This window comes from Physeter macrocephalus, chromosome 5 (assembly GCF_002837175.3).
Source record: "Physeter macrocephalus isolate SW-GA chromosome 5, ASM283717v5, whole genome shotgun sequence".
Taxonomy (NCBI): domain Eukaryota; kingdom Metazoa; phylum Chordata; class Mammalia; order Artiodactyla; family Physeteridae; genus Physeter; species Physeter macrocephalus.
This window is the reverse complement of record NC_041218.1, coordinates 6,102,561-6,114,343: the sequence shown is the minus strand read 5'-3', so window position 1 is coordinate 6,114,343 and position 11,783 is coordinate 6,102,561. Positions and strand designations below refer to the sequence as shown.

The window sequence follows — 11,783 nt, the reverse complement described above, 5'->3', positions numbered from 1 at the left end:
GGGCCCAGGCGCCGCGGCCCACCAGCATGACGTTCCTGGAGGTGAACCGCCTGGAGCTGGCCCGCCTGGAGCTGGCGGCCGAGGCCGAGGGCGCTGGCGCGGGGCTGGGCCGCGCGGGCAGCGCGGGCTTCCTGCGGGGCGCCTCGCTGTGGAGCAGCCAGCGCTGGCAGGTGCTGCGCGGCGGCGGCGGCGGGCGCAGCTCCCCGGGGCCCCGGCGCGGCCTGTCGGCGCTGAGGAAGAGCTTCAGCTTCCGCCTGCGCCGCGGCCAGGAGATCCGGCGCGCCGAGTCGGGGCTGCTGCCCCGGGCGCGCACCCGCAGCGACGGCGACGCCAGCTCTCTGGGTGCCTTCTCCAGCCGCCGCGACCTGCTGCTGGGCGCCGAGGCCCCGAGCGCCGCGCCAGAGCCGGGCCGGCCCCGCACTGCCGCCGGCCTCTGGAGGCTGCTCACCAGCCGCTTCCGCCGGAGGGAGCCCGCGCCCGCGCCCGCGCCCTCCGAGCCGCTGTGGAGCCGCCGGGCGGCCGCGGCCCCTGGGCTCCTGGGCGCGCCAGGCGGTAAGGGGGAGAGCCCCGGCCTGCGTGGCCTCCCTGGCTGGAGCCCGGGGTTGAGGGCGGGTGTGACACAAACCGGAAACCTACCTGCGAGAGGCGGGCGTGCCGTGTGGGCCTGGGGGCTAGCCGGGGCGGGCCGAGCGGGGTCAGCCCGGGCAGGCCAGGCTCTGGGGTCGCCGGTGGGTCTGGAGAAGGTGTCTGTGGCAGAGGCGGCCTTCCAGGTGGGTCCAGGCAGGGCCTCCCGCCCGTGGCCCTAGCGTGGTGGAATGAGAGTGGGTCGGAAGGGCCCCTTCTCACTTTGGGTGCCTGAGGAGTTGGGGCCCGGGAGGGATGGCGACTCACTCGGAGCCAGCGGGCTCCGGGCGGGACCCTAAAACAGCAGCATTTCTAGCTCCCAGGCGAGGCTCGATCGAGCCCTCACCTCTGGCCGCCTATGCAGATGAGTTTGGGGAATGCTTGTGGACCCGACCGTCATAAGCACTGTTTGAGCCAGCCTGGGCAGGGGAGCAAGCCCAGCCAGCAGAGGCAGGCCCAGGCCCAAGCTGCCCGGAGCTGACCACAGGATGTCCATTACAACCTAGAGGATAAAGGAGAGGAGGGGGGCTCCGGGTGGCTGGAGCCCGGCAGGAGCTGAGGATGGACTGGAGAGGAGGAGCCCCGGAGGCGGGTCTCTGGGACAGAGAGGGTGGTGGCCTCCTGCCCAGGAGGAGCCTGGGGACAGAGCCGCTCCCCACTGGACCTGCCTCTCACAGCACAGGGCCAGGTAAGGGCTCCTCCCTCTTCAGCCGCCAGGAATGCGGTAGGTGGCCGCACCCTGCAAGGGTGAGCTGTTCCTACTCGCAGCAGAGGCTGCAGCCCTGCAGCCCAGCTTGGGTCTGGCTGAGACCCACTGGAGGCCTCTCGCCAGGTGGCGGGCACCAGGCCGGGTGTGGCTCGAGGTAGTAAACTACTCACCGTGCTGGAGCGGCAAGAGGAGGGGTCAGGTCCAGGCCAGCAGAAGTGAGGGCTGGCGTCGCTCCGTCCCACCCGCGCAGCACCTTCCTGCTGCTTCCCAGGAAACCAGGGCGTGAGTGCTGTTTTCTGGCCTTGGCCTGTGAAGGGGCAGCGTCAGAGGCAGCAGGCGGTGGATAGCAAAGGTGTGTGTCCCGTCCCGGTCCTGACCGGCGGCCTTCTCTCCCGCAGACTCCTTTGTGAACAGCCAGGAGTGGACCCTGAGCCGTTCGGTGCCGGAGCTTAAAGTGGTGAGTGAGGCCCATGCGAGGCCCAGGCAGCCCAGGGGCTGGGGGTGCGGGCTGCAGCGGTGGGCCGGCGTCGCTTCCCCTGCTTCCAGTCCCCTCCGTCTCTAGGCTTGGTCTCTCCCGTCACCCCTCTCTTCCCTGTTTCTCTTTGCTCGCCCATCCTCAGCACCGGCCCCTCTCTTTCCTAATGTATTAGCCTTGCCTGCCCCGTGTCCTCCGTCCTGCCCTGTGACCGCTGCTCTCCCGCCTTCCTGTCCCGCAGGGCATTGTGGGGAACCTGTCTAGTGGGAAGTCGGCCCTGGTGCACCGCTATCTGACGGGGACCTACGTCCAGGAGGAGTCCCCAGAAGGTGAGCGTTACGGGCCGGCCTTAATGGCCGCCATCCCTCCTCCCCGGAGCCCCTCGTCTTTCTCAGTGCTCCCGTCTTCTCTGTTGGAAGCTGTGGATTTCTTCTGTCTGGCCCCCGTGGGCCCGCTCTTCGGGTTTGGGGCCTGACCGTGAACTCTGTCCTAGGGGGTCGGTTTAAGAAGGAGATTGTGGTGGATGGCCAGAGTTACCTGCTGCTGATCCGAGATGAAGGAGGCCCCCCCGAGCTCCAGGTGATGCTCCCGCCCCAGCCCCGGCCTGTGGTGCCCCTCTCTCGAGGTGCCCAGTTGGGACTGGGCCAAGGAAACTACTCACCGTGCTGGAGCGGCAAGAGGAGGGGTCAGGTCCAGGCCAGCAGAAGTGAGGGCTGGCGTCGCTCCGTCCCACCCGCGCAGCACCTTCCTGCTGCTTCCCAGGAAACCAGGGCGTGAGTGCTGTTTTCTGGCCTTGGCCTGTGAAGGGGCAGCGTCAGAGGCAGCAGGCGGTGGATAGCAAAGGTGTGTGTCCCGTCCCGGTCCTGACCGGCGGCCTTCTCTCCCGCAGACTCCTTTGTGAACAGCCAGGAGTGGACCCTGAGCCGTTCGGTGCCGGAGCTTAAAGTGGTGAGTGAGGCCCATGCGAGGCCCAGGCAGCCCAGGGGCTGGGGGTGCGGGCTGCAGCGGTGGGCCGGCGTCGCTTCCCCTGCTTCCAGTCCCCTCCGTCTCTAGGCTTGGTCTCTCCCGTCACCCCTCTCTTCCCTGTTTCTCTTTGCTCGCCCATCCTCAGCACCGGCCCCTCTCTTTCCTAATGTATTAGCCTTGCCTGCCCCGTGTCCTCCGTCCTGCCCTGTGACCGCTGCTCTCCCGCCTTCCTGTCCCGCAGGGCATTGTGGGGAACCTGTCTAGTGGGAAGTCGGCCCTGGTGCACCGCTATCTGACGGGGACCTACGTCCAGGAGGAGTCCCCAGAAGGTGAGCGTTACGGGCCGGCCTTAATGGCCGCCATCCCTCCTCCCCGGAGCCCCTCGTCTTTCTCAGTGCTCCCGTCTTCTCTGTTGGAAGCTGTGGATTTCTTCTGTCTGGCCCCCGTGGGCCCGCTCTTCGGGTTTGGGGCCTGACCGTGAACTCTGTCCTAGGGGGTCGGTTTAAGAAGGAGATTGTGGTGGATGGCCAGAGTTACCTGCTGCTGATCCGAGATGAAGGAGGCCCCCCCGAGCTCCAGGTGATGCTCCCGCCCCAGCCCCGGCCTGTGGTGCCCCTCTCTCGAGGTGCCCAGTTGGGACTGGGCCAGGTTGCCTGTGGGGAGAGGGGTACGCAGTTCGCCCGTGCCCAGGTGAGGGTGGTAATTGTGCTTGGTCCCCCCTAGTTTGCTGCCTGGGTGGACGCGGTGGTGTTTGTGTTCAGCCTGGAGGATGAAATCAGCTTCCAGACGGTGTACAACTACTTCCTGCGGCTCTGCAGCTTCCGCAACGCCAGCGAGGTGCCCATGGTGCTGGTGGGCACGCAGGGTGAGCGGGCCAGCAGGGGTGACGCGGGGGCTCTGGGCCCCCAGGTGGCAGGTACGAGAAAGCCTGGCTCCCCCGCCCTCCTGGCGCTGGACCAGCCCTTTCGTGTCACCCTAGAGCGGGCGCCTCCCCTTTGCCCCGTGCACGCTGGGTCTTCCCCAGCTAAGATCCTGCCATCCGTGTGGTGGTCGTGTCCACATTTTGAGATGAATAAACAGAGTGGCTGCCTCGTTCCCACTCAGCGAGTCGGTGGCAGAGCTGGAACGAGGCCCAGACACCCGTATTCTCGTGCTCCGTGTCGTCCGCTGCCCGGGCCCACCGGCCAGCAGCCTCAGCTTCTCAGCAGGCTGAGTCAGTCCCCACTCTCCCGTCTCCAACAGACGCCATCAGTGCCGCGAACCCGCGGGTCATCGACGACAGCAGGGCCCGCAAGCTGTCCACAGACTTGAAGCGCTGCACCTACTACGAGACGTGCGCCACCTACGGGCTCAACGTGGAGCGCGTCTTCCAGGACGGTAACTCGGCGCCGGGGACGCTCCCCCAGAGGGGGGTCAGGCGGGCGGGGGGGGGGGGGCGGCTCTAAGCTGGCTCCTCCCTCCTCCCCAGATGGGTAATTGACTGTGCTGTCCCCTGCAGTGGCCCAGAAGGTAGTGGCCTTGCGGAAGAAGCAGCAGCTGGCCATCGGGCCCTGCAAGTCACTGCCCAACTCTCCCCCCGAGGGGGGGCCGGGCGGGGTGGGGGGGGGGGGGCGGCTCTAAGCTGGGCTCCTCCCTCCTCCCCAGATGGGTAATTGACTGTGCTGTCCCCTGCAGTGGCCCAGAAGGTAGTGGCCTTGCGGAAGAAGCAGCAGCTGGCCATCGGGCCCTGCAAGTCACTGCCCAACTCTCCCAGCCACTCGGCCGTGTCCGCCGCCTCCATCCCGTCCGTGCATATCAACCAGGTGCGGCCAGCCTCCCCCCCACCACCACCGCCCACCCCGCCCGCCGCGGCCCTGCCTCGCCATCCTGTCTGTCTGCCTGCCTGTCCCCCCCTCGTCTGGTCTGCCGCCTTGCGGATGGTTTGCAAGCAGTGGCTCGAGTTCCCTTAGCCTGCATGCCTGGCCTGGCCTCCTCTGCACCCCGTGGTGACCGCCTTCCCGCTAGTCCCCATCCCTGCTCGACACTTCTCGCCCCGCAGCTGCAGCAGCTGAGGCCGCCTAAGCATTTGCTCTGGTCAGCCACGTTAGCGCTACCTCAGTGCCCGCTTCCCGCGCAGCCGTACTCAGGAGGCTCTAAGCTGAGCTCGTCCCTGCCTGCCCTCACCGGCTGGCCCTTCTCTCGGTGTTTGCGTTTAGAAGGGCAGCACTTACCCGCAAGGGCTGGTGGCATTTGTGACGTGTGAGGTAGTGGGGGTGTTCTGAGCCGGGTCCTGCCAGGGTTCCCCCCGTATTACCACTTGGACACCCGCCCACTTCCTGGGCCTACTGCCTGGTTATTTTTTGGCCCTTGGCAGGCAGGCCAGTACTTCCGTAACTGCATCTCCCCGCTCAGTCCCTGCTCGGCGGAAAGCCCTGGGCCATCACAGGTGTGCGCGCTGAGTGGTCAAGCCGACAGCCACTCCTTTACTTCTGCCAAGGGCCATTGTCTTTCTGAGGGCCCCTGGCCCACCAGTGTCCTGATGACAGCCTGGTGACTTTTCCAGAGAGCCCTCCCTTTAGCGCTTTAGAAGGCGTCAGGGCTTCCCCTGTAAGCACTCCCCCGTGGAAGAAAGGAGGCACGGACGGTCTTTCTTCACTGTCTCTGAGCGGCTCTGTCTCAGCTGCAGAAGCAGCTGTGCACTGGGGCCCTGCCCACCGAGGGGCAGCAGCTCAGGTGTTTTGCTCCCTTTGTACGGGTTAGGATTCGAGGAGGCTGCCAGGGCAGGACACGTCCTCTATTTAGTGATCATCCGACGGGCCGTTAGAGGGTGGCCCGGTCAAACTGTGTTTCCCGCGTCCTGGAGTCGACACTGCCGAGCACCTGCTGTCTCTCTGCTGAGACCCTTTGCCGCCTCTCTCCCTTACCTGCTGCTTTCTCTGGAGCAGTCTTAGTTTAGCTGTTCTGCTCTCTGCCCCGGCCCTCCTGTATCCTGTGCCCTGTCACCCAGACTGCCTGGAAGCAAACCTCATCCTCCCCCTGCACTCTGAGGCCCGCCCTGGCCTCCTGCAGCCTCGCTATTTGTCACTGACTCGGGGAGCTCATCCAGGGTGACCTGCCACCTCGCGTCACACCCACCTGTGAGCCAAGACTCCACAGTTTGTTCTCTTGTGGCCTCTGTCGCTGACTCCAGCCTGCTAGCCTTTGCCTCCGATTCAACTCCCGGGCTGACCCCGAATGGCCCCTGCCGGGGCCCTAGTGGGGCAGCCCAGCGCGGCGACCTCCGGGTCCCGCTGGCCTCCAGGCCGTGCTGCCTTTGCCCTTGGTACCACCTGCAGGAGCTAGTGGCCCCTCTGCTGCCCCACAGGCCCCCGGCCCGCTCTCCGCACCGCAGGGTTCCCAGCTCCCGCCTGCCGCCCGGCCCGCGCCCCTCCCGGAGCCGCCTCAGCAGCCCTCTCTGTCCTTAGGCCACGAATGGCGGCAGCAGCGCTTTCAGCGACTACTCGTCCTCAGTCCCCTCCACCCCCAGCATCAGCCAGCGGGAGCTGCGCATCGAGACCATCGCTGCCTCCTCCACCCCCACACCCATCCGCAAGCAGTCCAAGCGGCGCTCCAACATCTTCACGGTACGTGCCCGCCCCTCCCGCCTGCCCGGCCGCCTTCACCGAATGGGCAGGGCCGAGCCCCCAGCCCCCGGCCGGGAGGGAGCAGGCAGGACGACGCCACCTGCCGACCTCCATCCCCACTGACTGCGCGCCGCTTCCGTCGGCTCCTTACCGGTGCCCCCCCGCCCCCGTCCACACCCAGACTCTTCCAGACTGTTCTCCGAGCCCACGGGGCCGCCCTCAGCACATGCACACAGACCCTCCTCCCGGCTGCACACACACACCCTCCCTCTCCCGATCCCGTAGGGCTTCCTGGCCAGCTTGAGGGATCTCTGGACGCGTCTGCTCTAACTCTGAGGCACCCGTGATTCCGCAGTTGTGGACTGAGGCCCCAAGATTGTTTGCCTGAGGCTACAGGAAGCGTTTGCTGGCAGAGCTAGAACGAACAGGGCCCAGGCCTCCAGTCCACCTGCACGCTCTTTTCAGTCTCCCCCGCTTGCCACCCGCTGCTGCCATCGGCCTAACGAAGGCTTAGCCGTCTTTCCCCAGGCCTCCATCTCCGGATTCCCTGCCTCGGTTCCCACAAGCTCTTCCTCTCCCCCTCCCCGCAGACCCCAGCCCCAGGGTCCTGTGTGCCTTCCGCCATAGGGGCCCAGCCCGTCAGCTCTTAGGGGTCCTGAGCCTGCATCTGACACGCAGTGCCCACCCCCAAACTCACCGTCCAGCTGGGACTTGGCTGGACCATTCCGGGAGTCTTGGGTCAGACACAGGTGGGTGAGCTGCCCGTGTGGACTCTCAGATCGCCCCGTCCTTCTGCGTCACTCCACGTGCCTCTTTCTGAGCGTCAGGGCTCGGCTGTCAGTCCAGCCCACCAGGTCAGGCCCCGGCCAGGCTCTCAGGAACCCCATCCAGACAGAGCCAGTGCTCCCCAGGCCTCGCCCATTCATCCTCGCCTCCGCCTGCCCGGCGCACTTCTGCCCAGTCTGCCTGCCTCTGTCCGCCCCGTGCCTGCCGCGTGCCCTCCCCGGCCATGCTGACCGACCCCCTCCCTGCTGCCAGTTGCTGCCGTGCGTTACAGCCCGCCCCCCGCCCCCCGCCCCCAGCCCCAGCCCTGCCTGGACTCGGAGCTCCTCCTCTCCTGTGCACGCCCACTGAGACGCACAGCGCCTTGGGCTGCCTGCTTGTGCCCGCACCTCCTGCCGCTGCCGCCGTAGAGCCCGTGGGCGACCCGTGTTTGCAGTGACCGCTATCCGTGCCCTCGGCACCTGCCCCCTCCACACCATTCTTCACCTCTCGCCTTCCTCTGCCGCTGGTCCTGCAACACCCCAGGGCACGCGCTCTTCCCTCTGCTGCCCTCCGGGCCCGGGGCCCCTCGCCAGCGCCGTCGCGCTCCCCGCGCTCCCCGCACTCTGCTGCCTGCTCCGCTGAGCTGCTTCCGCCCGCCCGCCCGCCTTGCCGCGCGCGCGTCCTGGGCACAGCCGGCCCCCGGGCCCTTTCATTCTCTCCATCTTCACCGTGGCGACCTTATTTTTTCTTTCCATTGTTTCCATGGTGACCTCACTTGCGCCATTGTCCCCGAGGCAGACTCAAGACATGTCCGTCTCTAGAGGTGCATCTCGGGACCTCCCCTTCTCCTCGTCGCTGCTGGGGCCACCCCCTTGCCCTCCTCGTCCTCCCCAGCAGGGCCACGCCTGTTCTGTGGCTGGCGCCCCTGTGACGCTCCCGCTGGACGTGGCCGCTGATGCCCCCCCGTCTCCCCTGTGACTTCATGTACTCGTTTTGTTGCCACTCTTGCCCTGCTTCCCGTCCCGGGGGGCTGCCCCTCTGGGCTCCCAGGGATCCTCTGGTGGTTGGGGCCTCTCTGCTCGCCAGCCTGGCTGGGACGGCCTGCACCCCGCTCCCCACGACTGGCTCTTCTGTCTGGGGACCCGGTGGCGGCGGGCCCATCCACCTTCCTCCCCCCTGGGCCGAAGGGGCAGAGGCTGTGGCGCCCAGGAGAGGCCCGGGGCAGGCGCTGACGGTGGAGCCGCGGGCGGTGGCCCTTGGCCCGGCTCTTCCTGCTCCTTTGGCTGTGCTGCCCCTGCGCTGCAGCTGCGGTCCTTTGCCTCTTCCTTGTGCCCTTGGCTCCTGGCAGCCTGGGTGAGCAGGAGGATGTAGGGCCCGGAGTGGAGAACACTCCCCGCTGAGATGGACTGCCCGGCCCGCCACTGCTGCTGCCCCCGCCCCCGCTCCTCCTCCTCCTCCTCCTCCTCCTCCTCCTCCTCTTCATCCCACTGCCGCCTCTCCCCAGGCGCCTGGGTCTCTGCCCTCACCAGTGCTGACCGACTGTGCGGGGCTTGAGTATAACTTGCCAAAATCTTTATTCTTTCGATATTTGCAGATATGTGCCACTGTTTCCAACTTTTCATCAACAAAAAGGCCTTTCCAACTCCTTCCAAATTAGAAGACCAGGTGGTGACACACAGCACCTCTGGACATTCTCCCCTGTGCGGGGCCGGAGGCGGGCCGGGCCCTGGGACTGCTCTCAGATGAGAAGCGGCCGCCGTGCTCCCCACTCCAGAGACCCACAGGAACCTTTGTAACTAACCCCCACCCCCAGGGAAGGCTAGGAACGCCGGAGCCCGCGGCTGGGGGCTGCCAGGGACCAGCCCTGCTGGACGCGCTGCGCCAGGCTCGCTGCATGGAGAAGAAGGGAGCTCGGCCCACGCCCGGCGCCGGCCAGCGACGAGGCCCAGAGGCCGGGGCGTCCGAGCGCCCGCCCGGCCGGCGGTCCAGCTGCTCCTGGGGGAGCTCCCCCGCCCCCCCCCCCCTCTGCTCCTTCCTGCATGGACTTCTGCCGTTCCTGCTCCGCTCCGGACGCCGCAGCCACGCCGCGCTTGCCTTCCCCTCTCTTGGCCTCCCATTTCCTAGGATCCGCATTCGGGCGGGCTCTGCCCCAGGAGCCCGGCAGGGGCGCAGGGCCTCTTCTGGCCTCTCTCCTCTCTCTCTCCATCCACTGTGCCCCTCGGGCCACGCCGCCGTGCTCGGCGTAACGTGCCATGTGGTGTCTGTGCCGCAGACGGGCCGCTACCCGCTCACTTCTGGACTTTGCTCTCCCTGGTGGTCACGCCCTGTGCTCCTGGCCATGTCCCTCAGCCCCACCGTCCACCTCTCCTCGCCCCTTCCCGTCTCTTATGCCCCAGCCCCCTGGGCTGCGCGCTCCTCACGCCCTCGGTATCTCGTGTCCTTGCTCTTTTGTAAGGGGCGGGCCCGGCCCAGTGACCTGTGCTGCTCTGTATGGTGCCGTGTGTAAGAATAAACCCGTTGGAATACTCGTGGTCTCAGTTCCTTCCCGGTCCCGCCGCCCCGGCCCTGCCCCACTGCTAGGGCCCGCCCAGGAGGAGGGAGGATGGGAGGGCTGGCTGGGGATTCCAGGTGGGCTGCTGACCCCGCAGACCCTGGGCCCCTTTAACACGCCTCCTCTGTTCTCTTCCAGTCTCGAAAGGGTGCCGACTTGGACCGGGAGAAAAAAGCCGCCGAGTGCAAGGTGGACAGCATCGGGAGTGGTCGGGCCATCCCCATTAAACAGGTCAGCACTCCCTTCCCCTGGGGCTGGAGAGGAGCCGAGATGAAGCCCAGGAAATGTTAGATGATGGTTCTTTTCGGGGCCTCTGGAAGATGGTGAGAGAGGCCAGCGCCCTGCCCCTGACAGGCCTGAGTCCTTAACAAGGAGAGTTCTCCTGCAGAGAAGAACTCACAGCACAGCGGGGAAGGGTGGCCGGAACCCTTACGCTGCCAGTTCCCCCTCACCACCACAGGGGGGCAGCAGAGAGCCGCCTGCCATCCTCAGCTGCTCTTCGCTGGTGGTGGTTCTGGAGGTGGGCGGCCCTGGAGGAGGGTTTGGTCTCTCTGGCCTCCCTCCCCTCCTCCCAGAAAAAGAAGAGAATTCTCAAAATAGTACCCTGAGGAGTACGCGTTGAAGGGCTTACCGAGGGCTCTTCCTACCCTAGGTTCACTGGCCCAGTCTTAACCGTGTGAGCCTCTGTTTGTAAAGATGAAACGTAGTGGAGGGGCCACATCCTGGTAGGGCCTCTCCCTCACCTCCTTCCCGAGTCACTGCCTGGCAGGGCTGGGCCACCGGTGTTGGATCCTCCCAGACCTCCTGTCGTGGGTCTCTCTGCCCGAAAAGGACGTTGAGTGAAGGAGGGGTCTTTGTGCGGAGTTGATGGTGGGCTGGGCAGGCAGGGCTCTAGAACTGCTGAGCTGGCCTGGTGGTCGGTCCGCTGTACCCACAGGATGCTGCGCTGGGCCCAGATCTTCTTGGGAGCCGGTGGTTAGAGATGCTGTGTCTACAGGGGCTGTGATGTCAGTTTTTGACCACAGAGGAGACTGGTGTGGCTGGGGCATCTGAGGTCAGCCTGGCCAGGGCCCTGTGGTCAGGTTTGGCTCTCCAGACTGGGGCTCCTGGAGCCTGTAGGTAGCGTGACCAGAATTCTGGTGTTAGGGATGGCGGTTTCTGACCCCACAGTGAAGGTCCATTGGGCTTCGGGAAGGGTTTCGGGGCCCAGAGGGCAGAGTAAGGAGCGCTGTGTCGCCCCACGCCCTCTGTCTGTGCTTGAGCCCTCCCCGGAAGTGTCACCACAGTGACGTCCAGCAGGCACTGCTCTAGGTGGGTCAGCCTGCCCGGGGGCGCGTGGAGGACCTGGGAGAACGGCAGCGGCCAGTCTCCTCCCCGCCCCTGTGTGTGTTTGGGCACAGAACTGGTCCGTAAACCTGGTGATGGTGTGATTGAGTGTCTCTGGGGCCCTGCTGACCGAGGCCTCCTCACAGGGCCCTCGCCAGGCCAGGCAGGGGACTGTCACTCCCTGCTTTGGGGCGTGTGCTCTGAGTACACACACATGCGCACGTAAACATTTAACAGATACAACGCTTATCCCCACCCCCCACCCCCACCCGTCCTCTGAGATAAGTTAGCCCCAGACGCCCCCTTTCCTGTCTGAGGTCGGTCTGATTTATCTGCTCCCTGAGTCCCCCACGTGGACGGGAAGGCGGGGCTGTGAGGCGGGGTGGGGGGGGCGGTGAAGCCCGGCCAAAGGGGTCAGCTAGGGCACTGGAGTGTCACAGGCCTCCAAACCTCAGGGACACTCCGGAGGAGAAGGCATGCAGCCAGGAGGCTGCCTGCCGGAGGTAGGTGCCTAGCCGCGCCCACCTCACGGGGGCTGGGGGCGCGCCTGCCGTTGGGACCCCGCGTCCTTCCACCACCCTCCCCTCTCCCGGCCAGTGGCCATTCCTTGCGCGCCCCCTCCCCTTCCCCCTCTCCCCCTCCCCCTCTCCCCCCCCAGGGCCGGGCTAACCCCTTTCCCGCTCTCCTGTCCCGCTCTTCTCCCCATTCCGTTCCTCCCTTCCCCTCCCCGCCCCCCCCCCCCCCCCCCCCCCCCCCCTGGGGGGG

General features: G+C 66.5%; 1 protein-coding gene across 1 annotated transcript in view; it reads left to right on the top strand.

The window, feature by feature from the left end:
* Positions 1–11,783, top strand: part of AGAP3 (ArfGAP with GTPase domain, ankyrin repeat and PH domain 3) — a 33,919-nt gene that overhangs the window by 459 nt on the left and 21,677 nt on the right. The window contains exons 2-10 of the mRNA XM_055084699.1: positions 9–552; positions 1,732–1,790; positions 2,050–2,137; positions 2,302–2,387; positions 3,498–3,639; positions 4,017–4,151; positions 4,449–4,576; positions 6,218–6,376; positions 9,831–9,923. Of these exons, the coding sequence (XP_054940674.1) occupies positions 9–552; positions 1,732–1,790; positions 2,050–2,137; positions 2,302–2,387; positions 3,498–3,639; positions 4,017–4,151; positions 4,449–4,576; positions 6,218–6,376; positions 9,831–9,923 (1,434 nt within the window). The remainder of the gene's footprint in view (positions 1–8; positions 553–1,731; positions 1,791–2,049; positions 2,138–2,301; positions 2,388–3,497; positions 3,640–4,016; positions 4,152–4,448; positions 4,577–6,217; positions 6,377–9,830; positions 9,924–11,783) is intronic.